The 19,086-nt window shown below is 31.9% G+C and overlaps 1 protein-coding gene across 8 annotated transcripts in view; it reads left to right on the top strand.

The window, feature by feature from the left end:
- Positions 1-19,086, top strand: part of LOC118742578 (trichohyalin) — a 141,936-nt gene that overhangs the window by 111,062 nt on the left and 11,788 nt on the right. For 7 of the 8 annotated variants that reach the window (XM_036474752.1, XM_036474754.1, XM_036474757.1 and 4 more), the window contains 5 exons: positions 5,863-5,952; positions 6,842-7,087; positions 7,402-7,890; positions 8,445-8,477; positions 16,757-16,873. In XM_036474752.1, coding sequence (XP_036330645.1) covers positions 5,863-5,952; positions 6,842-7,087; positions 7,402-7,890; positions 8,445-8,477; positions 16,757-16,873 — 975 coding nt within the window. The remainder of the gene's footprint in view (positions 1-5,862; positions 5,953-6,841; positions 7,088-7,401; positions 7,891-8,444; positions 8,478-16,756; positions 16,874-19,086) is intronic. The other variant, XM_036474755.1, reaches the window with a different exon arrangement.

Here is a 19,086-nt window from a genome sequence, read left to right as displayed (position 1 = left end):
AAGCCTATTTGACCGAAAGCTTGGCTCAAAACTTGAGTGGCATGTCATTTTGTCTTGCAAATTTGCAAAATTGCGACGATTACCTACGATCTCGATGACTTCGATTTTGTGCTTGTAGATCTTTTACAATGTTTGACGTAATTTGACCATTTTTTGAGCCTACTGGCTGCCTGGAACTGTTTTAAATCCAAGATGCGTATGGGTTTTAATCTGGCGTTTCTTCTGCAAGTTTATCGATTTTTTACAGCAAGACTCATCGCTGTTTCTTTCATATTAACGGGAATTTCATTGCCATATTTACTTTGTGGCGTTCTCAAATGATTATATTCGACATTTTAAGCAAATAGGCCTACCTCTTATCCTCTGACGAGTGTCTTCCATTAAATTGTACGCAGAACGTTTTTATTCTGCTGGAGACAGTACGGCATAACTTTGAAGCTTTCAGCGTCGAAAAATTGAAGGTGTACCTGGAAAAAATTCTGCATAGGGTAAAAAAGGTACCATGCTGTTCAGAATAGCTAAGTCAAAATAAGAAAATGTTCTTTATCTCAATTTGAAAGGTGGTTCTAATTTTTTGAATAAATTTTCACTGTGATTTCACAAAAAAAAATCTGTATTTGTGCCGTTTAGCAATTTCGAAAAACCTAGGTTTTAGTACCGGTTACTAATTTTGATTAATTTAAAATCGTTTTGTTTTGTACGAGTTACTAGTTTTAAGAAATTTCAAATCGATTTTTTGTACCGGTTACTAGTTTTATAAATTTGAAATCGGTTTTTAACCCCGTTACTTATTTTGAAAAATTTGCATTTTTAGTACCTATTACTAATTTCGAAATAAAATTTCATGGTATTACTAAGAAAAGTGTTGGAAAATTTTGTAATTGATTAATAACCACTCCCACAGCCCACGTTACAGTATTTAAAAAAATATAAACTATGCAATATTTCAAAAATTACTAAATTCATAAGTAGAGCCATTTTTACCCAAAATTTAAAAAACAAAATGGAAACCGGTACTAAAATTCGGATTTTTCGTAAATGGTAATCGGTAAAAAATCCGATTTCATTATTTAAATTACCACAATAATGCCGCTTTACTAAAAATTGTTAACCTGTAATAAAAACCTGGGTTTTTTGAAACTGGTTACCCTTACGAAAAAAACCAATGTCATTTTATAAATTTCCGTGAAGTAGGACTTTACTACCAAAGTTTCAACAAATTACGATCACTTCTTGTATTTTTTTTTGTTTAATTCTTCAGTGATATTATCAGCGATGCCGTAATTGTCAATAGTTTGTAATTAATTAAAAAATATTTCCTGCCAAATTCAGAGATTGACTAAAATTTATAAAAATATTTTTCTGATACGCTCGTTACCCTTTTTAGACTAGGCGGAATTTTTTTCCGCCTTAAGTGCCTGGCCTAATAATGGTGCTTTTCATAATAACGTTTATTTTTGTGTCCATCAAACTGGTTACAAGTATAAATACTAGGGCGGGTCAATTTATATGGGAGATTTTGTTGACTATGCGCGTCTTGTATAGAAAGATTTTAAGTGAGATTCTAAAAAAATTTGCAGGTCTAAAATCTATTTGGAGTTGCGAATTGCGGAACTAGGTTTCTTAGCATTTATTATTTTGCTTGAGTGCCGTAAAAAAGCCCATAAATTTTGAATAGAGTTTTTTTTGGTATGAGGAATCCGTTTCCGCGCTTATCTTTTACTTAAAACGTCCTCCAGAGGGCGCAACAGTGAAAGTTTTCACATTTTCTTCAAAACCTATTTTTGCAATTTGTCAAACTCCAAATTGATTTTAGACCCAAATTTTCTTAGCATTATACGCTATACTCTCATAGTCAAAAAAAAATTACCCACCCTAATACATACATCCAAAATTTTAAAAAATTATACACAAGATCAATGTTTTGAAGAAATTAGTATTAGTATTATCGATTTTTGTTAACTAAATATTTACACACAGCCTAACAAATTCGACGAACTAGAACTATTAGTAACGAAAGTCAACGATATTTCTTCGAACCTCTAAAAACGAAAAATCTATGCTATGATATGCAAAGTCAAACAATATACACAAACATATAATTTTTTGTTAATAAAATCGGCAAATTTACCAGAACTAACGAAAATACTCAAGAAATTCTACTTACTTATATGTATGCTTATACATTTTACATAAAAGTATATCTAATACAATAATACTGGTACTCGTAAATGAAAATAGCGCAGACTAGCCAATAATTCAGTGTAATTGTATACATATTTACTTACATACATACAAATAAAGCAACTTGCATTTAAACAAAAATACCGTTAATGGTATATTGATACTATTTACGTATATGTAAACTGACTGTTATTCTTTTTGATTAGCATATACACAAATACATACAAGCCTAAATGTAATGCATAGTAGATAGTATGTAATTAGAAGATAGTGATTTAGAAAAGGACGAAATGTTAAGCTTTCTACACATTAACAAAGCGAATGCAAAATTGTGCGTATGTATGCGTACATACAAATACAAGCATGCATAATACATATGGTGAAATTACAAAAAAAAAAAGTAAATATGTATGTAATATAATATTTCATTAAGTTTTAAGTTCCATTATAGGCAGTTTAGTTGATAAACAGTATAAGATAATTAATTCTTACTTACACCCAAAATCTATGTATGTACATACTTATTTACAAAAAGCGATATTTGCTATAAAAGACAACGTGCAACCGAATTAGTCAATTTATAGGAACGTGCACCAAGCTTATTTACATTTTATGTAAGTATTTATTTAGTTGGTCCCAGTATAAAAACTCCCTCTGCTCAACATTAGTTAGTTTAAAATATGTTAAAGGTATTATTTCTGCAGTTTCCAAAGTAGTAGATACATAAGTTAATTGACTTTCTTCATAAGAAAGCTTCAATCGTGCTCTTGTAATAACCAGCAATTTTTTAGTATTAAACCTTTTTAATGGGACATTTCTGTCTAAGATAGTTGCAAGTGTTTTGAAATTCAATTGAAATGTAGTAGGCAGGATACATTTTTTTTGCTCGGGCGGGATTGTCTTGTATAAAAAGCTCCCTTGCCAAATTTCATGATGAAAAACTTATTTTACAACCGGATACATCTCATGTTTCTCACGCTGTTCCAACAGTCGCAGTGACTGGGTGAGCAAAGCCATGTCATGCCACTCGAGGGACCCAAATGTCTAGTCCTCAGGCGCCGGTTTTTTTTTCTTTAATTTTTGATTTTATAGTTTTCAACAGAAAAACATATATTCATATTCGTATTCATATTCAAAGTATAAATTCAAAACATTATAAGAAACATATCTTGAGTTTTTTTCTCTTTTAATTTCGTTGTATTTTGTTTTTAAGGTTTTACTGTTTTAAAAGAAAATAATAATTTAAATTTTCTTTAATTTTTAGAAACCTAGTTACCTGTTTTACATTTATTTGCTTTTATTTTTAACTTATTTTTTTTTGGTTTTTCGATTTCATTATTTAAAAAAAAATCATATTAATTGTTTTCCTGTTTTAATTAAATTTTCTGTTTTATTCTAGAAAAAAATAATTTAATTAAATTTTCAGGAACTTATTTTAAGAATTTTTTTCTTATAACTTAATTTTTTTAACTTTCTTTTAATTGCTTATATTTTTAAAAATAAATATATATTTTTTAATTAATTTACTTTTTAGAAAACTTATTTCAAATATTCAGAAAAGAGCTTTCAATATACATAGTTGCCAGAATGGACAATCGTCTTACGAATGACTTTCGTCTTTCAAAAGACTGTGGTGGTTCGAAGACTTGAAACCGAATAGCGAAATATCGATTGCTATAGCTTTCTATACAAATAGGAGATATCGATATCGAGAAAAATTTTATTCAATTTGGTTTCTAATGTCTAGTATTTTTCTAATCACTCTCTAATCGAATTCTAACGTACTTAGTTCGATTCGCGAAAATATTAGAGAACTGTGGTAGAATTATAATATATTGTAAAATTAAAGTTTTTTTCAACATTACATACTCGGTCTTCTGTTAATGAGCATCGAGGGCTTTTACTCTGTGTAGGCCTAAACAAAATTTATAGAAAGCTTAAAAAGCTCTGCGAGCGCGCGGCTTATAACTTTTTTAAAGAGTTTTGCCGTGAGGTACATATGTTTCCGGCGTGACTGTTGCAAAACAATGTTACGCTAACTAAGAGAACTTCTATGGTGTGAACGTCTGCACGAAATATAACGAAAGCTTAAAAAAGATCTGAACATGGGCCGGGGGGCGCCTATTGACTCTCTTTGTAGTCTATTTGGGTTTGTCACTGATCCCCAGAAAGGAAACGTTCGCTAGAAATTCGAATAAAATTCAAACGAATCTAGTCTAGGTTTACTTACTTTATCGCTTTTTTCACCACAAACCTTGTAAATTATTATTTTTTCTTTATTTGTCAAGTATACAAGACATTGTTATTTAGGTAAAGGAAAATACACCTGGGAAATCAATTTAGAAAATTCCCTTTAATTTGAGGACCAAAATTCGAAAGCAACTTTCTTATCATTTAAAGCCCGCTTCTGAGTGAAGCAAAATATTTAACTTTTCCTATGAAAAGTATTTTAATTCGCTACTAAAAGAGAACAACTCAAACCCTGAATAATGATAAGAAACCTGAGTTTCTACAAATCACAAACATTTCTCTACATCATTTTTATTCGCCTTTCAAAAGTATTTCAAATAGCAAATATCGCAAAATGTTTCTTTAATAAAATTCAAAGTAACTAACTGAAGCATTTATTGAATCTACTAGTATATTAAATTACAAAGCAGTATTTATAATATATTTAAATTTATATATATGAATACTTATACATACATGCAATGCATACATACATACGCTGAGTTCAAAAATTTAGCGAAACAATCAATAAAAGATTGTAATTAATATTACTAAAGACAAACGAAAACAAAAAAACAAAAGGTGAATACAAAAAATAATATTATAATTAATCTTAAAATTTTATTGAAATATAATAAAAATAAAATTAATTAAAAAACTAAACCCTAACAAAATATTTCATACATTTTGGCAATGCTTACTCTCTGTAGTACACCCACAAGCAGTTTACGATTTCGAATATACTGACCACCCACTCACATACACTGAAACAAAAATTTAGCTGATTTCAGTAACTAACAGGTACTCAAAAAGAAAATATCAAAAAAAGCAATCGTATATGTATATAGAAACTATATGCATACAAAATTTACACAATTGGAAATTGTAAAGCGCACTACTGCACCTTCGTCTACACAAAAACAAAAAAAAAAAACTAAACGAATTATACGAACTTTGTAATTTTCGCTCACAAGTAAATAAAGTTTGTCAACGCCTGACGCGGCGTTCATGCAAGAAAAAGTCAAGCAACCAAATTTTCGCATTCAACTTGTTCGTCTTTCACAAGCGCATACAGAGTACAGAGTTATAAATAACAACAAATATGTGTATCTTCATTCATCTCATCATGAATGCACTTTCATATTCACGCTCATATGCGCACTCTCTCTTTTTCGCTCTATGTATCTTAAACGCGCGCTCTTCTTCTCTCAATCGTTAAACATTTATCAAATTTTCATCATTTTCATGCATTTTTTAGCGCCCATAACTCTCTGGTGTTACATTGAAAAAAAAAAAAAGTAAAAATGAGGCACACATTTCTCATTGCCATTCAACGTTAGAGAACTGAAATTCTCTCTTTAAAATACACACAAACAAATACGCTGTGTAACAGTAAATTAATATATTGAAATTTATTTTTTCCAAATTCTACCATGGTTGGCATTTAAGTTGGACGAATTCCGTCTTGAAATACAAAGAAGGGATCAAGAAATATTGGCGATGGCGGCCAAAATGAAAACGTTAGAAGAGCAACATCAGGTAATTGATTGGTTATGAATATGTTTTTTTTTTGCGAACATGCATATAAAGGGTGGTCCGAATACAAGTTTCTGAAAAAATTAAATACAATTAACCAAAATTACGTAACAATAGTAATAGAATACGTTCTAGTAAAACTAAAGTTTGTCCTTAACAGAGATTCCTGTAATATAAGTGTAACTACGAAATAATCAGACGTAATTAAATGTGAACCCAACTAGGGCCGTTTTGACCCCAATCTTAATATGGGATCTGAGATTATTGTTAAAGCTTCCTCGATGTCGAGAATGAGCACCCACAGTAAGGTCTATCAAGCAATCTTCCCTTGATTTATGTAGGCTTAGAGCGGCTGGTTGGTCTAAAATCCGTGGGAGAGATCTAAAAGTGTTTGCTGGTCATTGATCGGCATCCTGATCACGTTCCAAGCCCTGAACATATACTCACACACAACGCTTAGACTTATCAATATAATTAAACAACAAATATTTTCAGTAGGAATGGGACCTTATCCCTGCGAATGTATCGGTCTATTTTTTTAGCGATTTGTATTATTCAGCTTAGACGGCAGTCGTCTTAAGCGGCTAATTCATTTTAACTTCGTTTCTTTCGAAAAAATAATGCAGGTGAAACCACAGCTCATCCGTTCTATCCTTTCTATGTTTTCAATATGTCACAAAAAGGTTGAAGAGTAAAGTGTCTGAGGGGTGTTTAGTTTTCTAGAATGAAGCGCTCTAACTACTAATATTTTTTTTTTAGTTACATAAAAACAAAAGAAACTTGTATTTTGGAACTCACTTCAGAGTAGTTTCGAGTTTCACCTCAAAAAGTGGATAATGCCAACTGTAAACCCATTGATAAAAAATTCGTATGTATTTTGTAAAATTTATAGGACTATCAGCGGCACATAGCGGTTCTCAAGGAGTCGTTATGTGCCAAGGAGGAGCACTACAATATGTTGCAGACTGACGTTGAGGAGTTGCGCGCCCGCCTTGAGGAGAAGAATCGCCTGATTGAGAAGAAGACGCAGGGCACACTACAAACAGTGCAGGAACGGAATCGTTTGACTAGTGAACTCACCGAATTGAAGGATCACATGGAGATTAAGGATCGCAAAATCAACGTGTTACAGCGAAAGGTGCACTATAATAATGAAATTTACTACAACACAACAAAACCACCACCACCACAACAACGTCCAACTACATCACCATACACACCAAATCAAACATACACTGAACTTTAAATTTGCGTACTTAAATTTTCAACAAATTTATATGTTTGCAACGAATTGAGTACAAAATAAACTAATTTATCATAAATTTTATCTTTACTTTTATTTACAATTGGTTTTCTATGTTGGAATTTGTTTGTTTCTTCCATTTTTTTGTTTCGTTTTTGTTTTCTTGTTGTGCGTTTCTTGGCTTCCGTTTCATGCGCCACAACCTACAGATTGAAAATCTCGAGGATCTGCTCAAAGAGAAGGATAATCAGGTGGATATGGCGCGTGCACGTCTATCGGCAATGCAGGCTCATCACAGCAGCTCCGAGGGCGCTCTCACAAGTCTCGAAGAAGCCATTGGTGACAAAGAGAAACAAATGGCCCAACTGCGAGAACAGCGAGATCGTGCCGAACATGAAAAGCAAGAGGAGCGTGAATTACATGAGCGTGAAATTGCCGATTACAAGATCAAGTTGCGCGCACTCGAAAGTGAAGTGGAAAAGTTGAATACACGCCTGGAGCGTGCCGTTACCGAACGTGAACGACTGGAAATCAAGTTGGAGGCATCGCAAAGTGAATTGGGTAAATCGAAGGCGGAATTAGAGAAGGCCACATGCGAAATGGGACGCAGCAATGCCGATTGGGAGTCAACCAAACAACGTATCGCACGCCTTGAATTGGAAAATGAACGCTTGAAACATGATTTGGAACGCTCACAGGTACTGGAATGCATATTGATAGGATTGGTTAGGTATATAGTATAGAGCAATGGACTTAGTCCATACCAAAAAAAAAAAAAAAAACAGAAAAGCGCGCCAACTTCGTCGCTCTCTTTAATGCTACTCTAATGAGACTTTTATATGATATATACCTACTATCTATTATATATAAATATGCGTTTGATGTTTTGTACCCTAAAATTACTATTTACATAGCTGCTACTATTTTAATGCATAAACAACCTTTTTATCGAATCTAATGCTAATTACAAATTACGATAATGAAATTCGGTCATTGAACTCTCGAAAAAAAATAAAAATAAATTTGAATAAAATACTACTACCTGCATACATATGTATATTTACCTTGAATACTCAATTTACTTATCTAACTATATATATATGTGTGTTTTTATTAAAGCAATAATGTTTTACTGTGCTATTATTATTATTATTTACATGTACACATTAACTCCACTCAACCAACCACCTACCTATCTACAACTATGTTCTACTACTATTACTACCTACTACTATAACTACCACCAAAATAGATGCAGCTAGATGAACAGACCACACTACATAAAGTAAGATTTTTTTCTATGAAATCCCTAAAAAAAATATCATTTTTGTATCTAACTATAGTTCACGATTATGGCATTAAAAAATAATCTAAGCTGTGGCATATACCAGCAGGGAAATGTCGAAGTATTGCGTTGATCATAAGAGGCCTCATAAATGCTCGCACACAAATGTCTCACGAAAAGCCATGGGCAGAGAGCGAGCAGTGGCTTTAAGGGTGTGAACATTGTATGACATTAGATTGGGGCGAAAAAAATCAATTTTTCGGTTTTAAAATTCAAATAGTTCGGAAAAGTCGGGTAACATGATCATATTAAATTACCGTATTAAATCGTTTTCGGATCGGATAATATTACGGTCGTCCAAGTTTCCAAAAATTACACAAATTGTGGTTCTTTTATACTTTTTTTTTAAAGAATTTCTAAAAGTATTTTGAGTGTGCAAGTCTTATGTTGCTAAAAAATCGCGTTGATTTTTGCCATTTTTTTTTTGGTAAGAGTGATACGAGTTTTTTCACATAAAAAAACGACTGTGTAACATATCTTGTATGGAAAAACCAAAAAGCACAAAAAAATAGTAAAAATCAATACGATTTTTTGGCAACTTGAAACTTGAAGTTGATGTCATCCAAACCTGCATACTCAAAATCTATCTAGAAAATTAAAAAAGTATATATAAAATAACCATGATTTTAGAGTTTTTTGAAGTTGAGAGTTTTGGTCTATCGTAATTTTTTTCCGATTGGAAAACGGTCAATTTCGAAATGGATTTTGTTTTTTGATCCACCCTAATGTACACCCACTTTTCGTGGGTTACTCATGAGCGAGCATACATTCGAGTAATTACGAAGCCTTTATGATCATCGAACACGCTTAACTGCACTGTATATAAAAGTATTGTAGTTGCTAAAAAAAAAAAATCACGAGTTTAACAATTATAAAATAATAAAAGAAATGTTCAGAAATTAAGTGTTCTAACTAATATTAAAGGCGCGCACATTTTGTACTAACCATAGCATTAAATAAAGTATCTTTGCTCGATTACAATTATGTTAAACATATATCGCTACATCGTTGTTGTGTTGCACCCCATAAGCATTCTTGTAATAAGAGTTCCAGAAATATTTGACAGCAATGCTAAATATTTTGTCGTTTGAGTAGCACACACATGACCGACTGGACAAAAACTTAAAATAACAAATACCAAAAACTACAAATCACTTGTTTTTTTGTATATAAGTTAACAGTAACGTGACTTTAACCAAAATTAATTGCAGATGTACCTGCGGAATGAAAGCTTAAAGAATGAGTACTTTTACACTAGAACACTTATCAAAATCAACAGAACATGAAGAACTCATACATATGGGTAAAAATGTATGTCAAATCGCCCAATGTTTGGGATCGAACATTTTTTAATTTAGAGGATTTTTGGTCAGAACTTTGCCTTCATCATATCCAATAAAGACCCAACTTAAAATTTCATAGTTTTCAGCTAAAGATTTTGTGTTCCGTAATTTAGTAATAATTTGTCTTGGAACACAATTTTTCCGGATTATTTGCAGTCATTCTGATGGGAAAATTTGTAAGCTTTCAAATTATGACTTTTTTCTAAAGATTTAGTAAGGGTTGGACTACAAAAGTACGAAATAAGTAACAACTCCTAAGTAGTTAAATGAAAAAAAAAACTCCACTGATATTACTGAACAACGGCACAACGCGAAAAGTGCCGTTATTTCACACAGCAGCATCACTATCATATCGAAAGTTTTTGACTTATGCCAATATTCACGATAGATGTGAGACATGTTCCACTGTACATTAGTAAGAAAAATATGGTTATTTGTAGACCAAATCTAGTATATAACTCAAAAACTTGAAATTTTGAGTTATGCCGTTATTGCAGAGGACCATTGATATAACGAAGTTCTTATAATGGAAAAAAAATAAAATTTGTTTTTTGGAAAGTTATGCCGAATTCTAAATTTTATGATTTTGCAAGTTTATTTTTTGAATATCTCAAATAACTACTATTATAGTTATAAAAATGGTTCAGAACGTGTTAGGAAATATTTCGCGTGCGGGATTGCCAGGAAATTTTCAAAGTGTAAGAAGAGCAATTTTGCAAACTCTAACTAAACTATGCTAAAATTTTTTTTCCTATTTCAGTTTATTTTTAATTTAAAATTTGAAAAAAATTCAAGCTTCAAAAATGCATATCCGTAAAAAAAAACTATATTTAAATAGAAATATTGTATAAAACATTTAACCGAAAATGTCTATAAGCTTTTTCTCTTACTATTTTTGGAATTAAAAATTTATTACTTTTTTTATTTTTTTATTTTTTTTTAGTATACCTTTTTTATTTGGGCCCAAATTTCATCTTAAAACCATAATAGTTTTTGACTTATTCAAACTAAACTCTCGACATCCGGGAAATTATGAAGTTTTTAACTTTGGAAATTGTTTTTGTCAGATCTTTGTACGATTTATTGTTGATTAGTGTTGTATCATCTACAGAAACCGGGTTTTCTACTAACCAAATTTGATATGGAATGACTAAAAATCATTCCACAAAACATCATACTCCTACACTGTCGGAAACATCAAAAATTGTCTATTCCAACCATTATTCGATTTGACATGAATTGACCCATATATAATAATAAATATATGTACATAAAGATACATATGCTTGATATAGTGGTAGTGGTGAGCGTATACGATTAATTTACTTTGCATTGTGGAGGAATTCTACACCAACGAAAAAATAGTTTCAGCCTTTTAATCTAAAAACTAACCGATTAAACCAAATGGTAGTCTAAAGGTGTTTAATACTTAGAGCAAGAAAACTCAGAGGTTTTGGCTTTTTATTTTGTTGGCATTGATAAAAACAGTTCAGCGAGGATAAAAGAATGCCAGCCTCTTTGAAGAAGCTTAGTAGCGTCTTGGGGGAAGGAAAACGTAACTTGTAAATTCCAACAAATATCAGACCCAAAAATGCAGCATCTTCGTCCGGCGAATGCAAAACAATGACCATAAGTCGCTCCCATAGATTATTTAATAGATTGGCGCTTACGCATATTTTTGGCGTGCGCCTTGATATTGTCACACAAAGGGGAGGGACCTAAAGTGTTACGACGATTTTTAAGTAACCCAAAAACGACCAAGAGATATGTCAAGTCAGCCATTCGCTGGGTTATTTCGATTCTACTATAATCGATCCTAGACTTTTAATTGCCGCTTGGCTGTCAAAGTTTACCCTTCTAATTGGTATTGCACTGGCATGTAGCTAGTCGAATGAACTCATAAACTTGATATTAACGGAGAGTTCCACAAAGAACATACCTACTCCAACTATACTACCCAACATTTGTTTCAAAGACTTTCTATTCAGCCTTTAGAGGAATGCGTGTAGTGAAGCATGCAATCTGATGCCCCAAATACATAAGTAACTTTAAACGCTAGAATAGGCATAGTCCGGATTCCTACAAGGACGGCCCTTTTCTGCGCACCCTAACTTATAACCTAATTTTGACTTTCCCAGTGAATTAAACCAGACCATGACTCAATGCAACATAAGTACTTGCTTTAGGAGATTATCTTTGAAAGAGTTTCCTTCTCTTCTTCACAGAGATTTTACTGCAGTATATGTACAGCAAATATCCCACCAATTTTTTACTAAATAACATTGTATACCCTTGCGTAAGTTCGTACGTAGTATCCAGCAGCTCAGTTTTGATGATGAGCGCCACGTCGTCAATATAAGCGATAACCCGATGGCCTCTAGGAAAGGATGAAAGAACGCGCCTTTGCATAGTATTTCTACTCACCCTAAGCTGGACAGAGGCAATTCCCCATTTCGTGACAATTCTGCTATTCAGCATATGAAAGATAAGCCTATCTGAGTTGTTCTGTACTCCGAAATTTTTCAGAAGGTTGAAACAAGCTTTTTCACGAGTATATTTTGCACTCAAGTTTTTTTTTAATTGATTGTATGTAGCGTTACAATCAAAAAACAATCGTTTATTTTGCACTAAGGCAATTTTTTTTTCTAAATATACTCGTGAAAATCGACTATACCTACTCACCACTATATGCAAACACACATACAAACGTACGTACATTAAAATTCAATGCTCTATTGCCTGCAGACATACATTCAAATGTATTTATCTTGGTATCTACAATATCAGCTAAGCATCGTCAGTTCATTGTTACCTTAAGCGCTCGAATGAATCCCATAAACCCAGCACCTTAGTTGTTGAGCTAACTACTAAGCTTTGGAATGGTACAGTTTAGGCGCTTCATTTGTACAAACAAGCATACATATTTACATTGCATACTCAGAAGAGAAGTGTTCAAAAATTATTTTCAAAAATATTAAAATTTTCCACAACTTTTCAGTCTGTACAAAAATTAATGCTCGAATCGGGACGTTTATCGGTAAGTGGATGTCTGAATATACATACATACTAATTTTTTGCAATACATCATTTCGAGAGCATCAAGTTCGCATCATTAAAAAGATACACAAATAAGTAAATAATCTTTAGAAATCAGTCATTTCGATATTTCACTCTAATAGAAAAGGTTACTCATACGCCATGGCAAAGAGTGGAGGCACTACATTGAAGTTCATTACATGTCCCAACACCTTTTTATAATACTCAATATACTCGCTTAAAGAATTGACTAAACGATGGAAAAAGTTCTAAAAAAAATTAATTGAGTTGAACTTCCTCATTATTTCGAAGAAGAAACGCCTTCTATCATCGGCAATAGTTCGAAGGTGTTTTGTGAAAATGATGGAAGGATGGAAGCTGAAATGTAGGACGCTTCGTAAATTTTAAGGATAGAACTTGGAAAAACAACTTCTTTCTACGCATTTACGCTGTATCCTCTAGTTTCCCACATGACTTTGCCCAACTGATACATTGTATCCCAAAGTAGGCGCACCAGTTGCCTTCTAGAATATTAAATAATCAAGGCATCGCTTAAATCCAAAATGGAGGCCCTTAGTTATACTACAGTATGAATATTTATATTATTGCCTTCGGTTTTTTGCGCTATCTAGTTTGCCACATTGGTATGTGCAACCGACTTAGAGTATCCAAAGGGGCCTCTCCAGGAGCCCAAGTTTTGCACGTTCTGTTCCGTTTATGAAAACACACGCCCACTTTTTCTGTGCGCTATTTTGCCTCCAATGATCCAACTCTTCAACCTTTATGAAAAATTTGATTAAATATATTTTAGAAATATTCAAGAAGTGGTCTACTCTAAAAAAATGTATACTTTATTTTAAGCAACTTTAACCGCTTGTAAAGCAATTAGTTGCAAAGTAAATGTAAAAACAGGGCTTGAAGGTTCTCCTTAGGCTCAATCATCTAACTAAAAGGTGGGCAAGTGTTTGCTGATATGTAGATACTGAGTTAAATAAAAAAGCGTTAAATGCACTGCTTTTCGTTATGATGTTCAAAAATACTTACCTACACTTTTATAACAAACATAAAATAAGGATCTAGGGAAAGAAAAACGTAAGGAGAAATACATACATAAATTGCCGCTTGCATGTTTTTGTATGTATGTATGATGATTACACTGGCTTACAGCAGAAATGTTTCATGTATGCCACTATCCAATTCCTATGTAGAATTGTTTGGCGATTCCTAAAATTTAGTTAAATTTTTGTTTGTGAATAAGCTTTCGAGATATTTCCAAGTTGCCGTTATTCAGCATAAAAAATAAAGTGGTTCCAAATATGAGAAATTAATGCTAACGAAATTGTCCGTAAACCGCATATACATACATACTTTTCGCTAAGCCTAATAATTTCATAGAGATTAATTAATAATTCCAATTTTTTTTATGAAAAAATTACAAAAACAAATTTTTACTGGAAAAAAAATTAAAAAGTAACGGATTCTTTGTCAATTTTTTGCATTTGGGTTAAAGTCTGTTCTATTACAAAGCAAAAAAATAAAGTTTCTAAGGAAGAAAATCGATAGATAAATAAAATAAGAATTAGTGGCCAAATGCAAATGCGCAAAGTTTTTTTGTATACAAAATTAACAGGAAAGAATGTTACTCATACGCCATGTGCGTCTGAGTAGCACTCTTTTCTGCTTATATTTCATACAAAAAATTCTTGCGTATTTGCATTTGGCCACTAATTCCTTTTTTATTTATCGATAAATTTTCTTCATTGGTGGCTTAATTTTATGTTTGTAAAGGAACAAGCTACATATCATACAAAATAAATTGAAATTTTTTAATTTTTTTAATTTTTCAAAGTTAAAATTTTTTAATATTTTCTCAAAAAAAAACATAATCAATTCTCAGAAACTATCAGGCCTATCGAAAGTGATTTATATGCGATTTACGGAGAATTTTTTTTTAGCTTTCATTCGCCGTATCAATAACTCTGAGAGGGATTCTCGGAAATCACGCTAATATAGATAGCTCTTGAGTTTTATTCTTAAAACTCTGTTATAATTATTATCTTTGAGCAAAAAAAATAAAAATCATAAAATAATCATCAATTTTGATCGAAAAAAAAACAGAAATCAAGTAATAATTATTTCTTTTGAGCGAAAAATAGCCCTCAAATATTAGTTATTAATTTAATACATCATGTGAATTTTGGGTTAAGATTTATAAAATGATGATTATGTTTCATCCTTGGTTGAAATACTGAACGGTATGGTGCATTATACTAAAGCCAACCTCCCGGATTAAGTTGTTTTGCGTTGAGACCACAGATATATGAATTGTCCAATCTGAACCGTTCATTGCCACAGAAGATCTATCACATGCATACATACATACATATATTTACATGCATGCAGGCTCTCGCTATTTTATCTTGCATATGAAAAATGCACATGAACACTTACATAAGTGCATATGTACATATACAAAAAAGTGCATACCTCATAAATGTTGTATTGTAAATGCATTGTTGTCAACTACAAACATCTGAATGTATCCACTATAAGTATGTAAATACTTATGTACGTATGTGTACATAAATAATTTTCCTGCTGTAAAAATATATTGCACGCTTCCTATTCTTTAACGATAGAATCATTACACATGCTTACGTACTAAATATTAGGGTGGTCCAAAGTTTTTATCTGCAGAAAAACCTGCCACTCCTCGTCCCTCCCCACAACTGAACAATATCGAAAATAAGGATACTGTTTTTTTTGTTGAGATCGTTTAATATTTAAACCAAATAATTTATGATCGAATAGGACCCGGGACTATAACAGTTACAACTTTTATTAAAAAATCGCTACTTAACAATTTTTATATTTTTTTTACTTTAATTTTATAAATCCAAAATTACATATATTTTTTATTTTAGTCTAAATAATCTGCAAATAACAGTTATTTTGATTTTTAAATTATACGTCTTAGATAAAATAGTTATCGAAGACTTTTATTTATAAAAGTCATAAATAAAAATTAGTGACTGACCTTTATTTTTTAAATCATACTTATAAAAGACATTTGTATAAGTCGTAGTAATTTTTTGTTTCCCAACACCTTCTTAACTGCGAAAAATCTTAGTGACTTTCAAGCGAATGATTTTAGAAATAAAAGTCGGACATATAATATGAAGATCAAAAATAATTGTTAATGTGGATTTATAATATAAAAATCAAAACTAATTCTTATTTTTCTAATTGTGCACAAAAATTGCAAGTAAAAATTTATGTTCCAAGTTTGAGTCTCGGTGAAAAAATCGATTGGTATGTATCACTTAGTTTCCTTCATAGTCATTTTTTCCACGAAAGTTTTCATCATCTTTAAAACATAAAATTATGATGAATTCATAACCGTTAATCTTTTCTATTATATACAAAAATTTGTTATTTTATGTTTTGGTGACCACATAATGAACGTGTTGGAAAAATAGTTATTAAAACTTTAAAGGGAAGTATTCTTATTCGATCAAAAGGCAGTTGTTTTTAACGATTTTATTGCAATTCTGTGAGAAAATTTACTTTTCCCGACGGCACGGTTAAATATTTATTAAGCGATTTCAGAATGAAACAAATGCATACGTGACCTCTTTATTTTCGATATTCTTCAGTCATGGGAGTTGGCAGCGCGAAAATTCTAAAACATTGATTTTCCTTTGAATTTTTGGACCACCCTAATACATAAACATATAAATTATTATATATACATATGTATATATAGATATACGCTTGAACTTAATTTAATGTTTTCTCTTTTAATTTGAAAAATTTTATTAACAACGCTCCCGTGCTTAGACAACATTTGGCCGCACAACTATGACAACTTCACAAGAACTGGATCGAGCACAAGAGCGCGCTGACAAGGCAGCTGCAGAACTGAGGCGAACACAAGCTGAGCTGCGCGTCACACAGGTAGGAATGCAATTATTACTACTATGCACTTTTAAAGTATTGACTGCTGAGTCATCGATTGCATTATTTGTTCACATACATATTTTTTATTATAATGCATACATATTTACATATACCGCAGTATCTACCAACATATACTTATATAAAAGTTAAATATACATATACATATCTACATATTAGCTAATGTATTTTACATCACTACATATACATAACTATATACATTCACACACATCTGCATACATTAGATTGCATTTAACTGATATGGAGTTTATGATTGAAAGGAATTTTACTTGAAAGTGTGGTGTTAATATTTGATTTGATTCGATTTTTACCATTTGTATCTAATTAATAATGGGAAACAATTCCATAGTATATATACTTAGTTAAACAAAAAAATGCTTTTCGGATTTTTATTTGTCTATTTCGGATTTTACTTTTTTTTCGTAATGTACGAATAATATCGCATCTCAGTGTAATTTTTAATCAATTATTTAGCATAAAATCAAAATTATTCATACACTTACATGCATACATATTTACTTGTGTGTCAATGCATCACCACAAATCAATACACAATAAATTAAATTCACAACGCACCACAGTGCTAGTGTGTTACATGTTGTAAAAGTAAAAAAGAAAAAAACATTTACAAAAAAAATCGTATACACAAACTACGTATACATTTGATAGAATTCAGTATCTATCGGCTATACTTGTACATAAGTATATTTTAAAGGATTATCAACAGAGAGATACCAGCAATATTTAAGCATACCGGACAAGGTTGCAACCAAATTCATATTAACCACATTTTGTAGTACTTTGTATCATTTCATCAAAGTATAAACAGTGTATGTAAATTTTTCGTGCTACAACCATGTCAGCTTTTGTGTCTACAAAACTCGATTCGCGCAATGTATTGGCATTTTGCTGCCATCCGAAGAAAAGTACAGCAGAGAGCATGCTCCAATAATTTCAACCTGTGAGTAGTGGTTCCGATATTTCGCAAGTGGTGATATTGACATAACCGGCATGGAGCGCGAAGACGCCGAATCGGAGGAAATTTTTAATGAATGTTTTGCCTCAGCAAGACCCTTACTCTTTCAAAGATACAAAGCGAAGTATTTTTTTAATTAAAGTATGATTGGCGATCAAAAAAATGGGTTCATTACAACAATTCAAAGCATCAGAAGGCGTATGTTAAGCACGGCGAACCCAGACCATCGACGCCAAAGCCGAATATCCATGGCAAAAATTTTCTACATTTGGTGGGACCAGAAGGGAATCCAGTATGTTGCGCTTCTACGAAGTGGTCATTGATGATCGACGGGCTTTCTATAAATAACAACTGATGCGATACGAATTTTGCGCAATAAAGTTTCGAAATCGATAAACAAATCCTTTAAAACTTACTTGTATACACATGCACATACTTAAATATTCGAATAAATAGTTTGTAAAATTTTCAGAACAAGAAGTATTCACATACATACATATGTACATTAGAGTGGCCCTTATTTCGGCAAGAACACGGATTCTCGGTCTCACCCCCTAGAAATGTGTGAATAGCCTAAGACTAAACTAGAATCCTTGAAAATCAATATTTTTCAGTCGGCAAGCTCTGTTTCTCTTCAGGAGACTTCAAAAAATACTACCCAATTGGTTATTTAAAATTTGTTTAATATTAAAAATTTTGTGTAGTTCCCCCAAAACCTCTAAAAAATGCAATGGGTCGGACCCGTAAAAATCGTTTATTTTATTGCTTTAAATTATACAGAATTTTCTCTCTCATTTGGTACCACTATTTTTATTCTACGTTGCACTGATTTTTTAAGAAAATTTTTGAATTGATCACATCATTAAAATTTCAAAGTCCTTTGAAAAAAAATCCTGACGTCAAAGTGAAAAACTAAAAATGCCCATAGTTTCGTGAGTATATCGATTCTTTCGTGCGTTTTAAAAATTTTTGGGTTTTGTCGCACCGTGAAATAGACCAAATTTTAGGCGCTGGAATATTTGCAATTTTTTATTTTTATTTAAACTCTATCAGACCCAGGTAGCGATCCTTAAGTATTTTTTGAAATTTTGGGGGATGTTTTTATTTTGCACGTAGCACCCTATTACTGCCCCTACTAGCCTTTAAGGCGAGTATTCCGGAATTAGTGTCCATGGGATACAATTCGGCATTAATTTCTAACAAAACATATGTATCT

The sequence above is a fragment of the Rhagoletis pomonella genome, unplaced genomic scaffold, assembly GCF_013731165.1.
Source record: "Rhagoletis pomonella isolate Grant_MI unplaced genomic scaffold, Rhpom_1.0 Rhpom_scaffold_00007, whole genome shotgun sequence".
Lineage (NCBI taxonomy): Eukaryota > Metazoa > Arthropoda > Insecta > Diptera > Tephritidae > Rhagoletis > Rhagoletis pomonella.
Note: the sequence above shows the minus strand (reverse complement) of the source record. Positions and strands in the feature narration are given on the sequence as shown.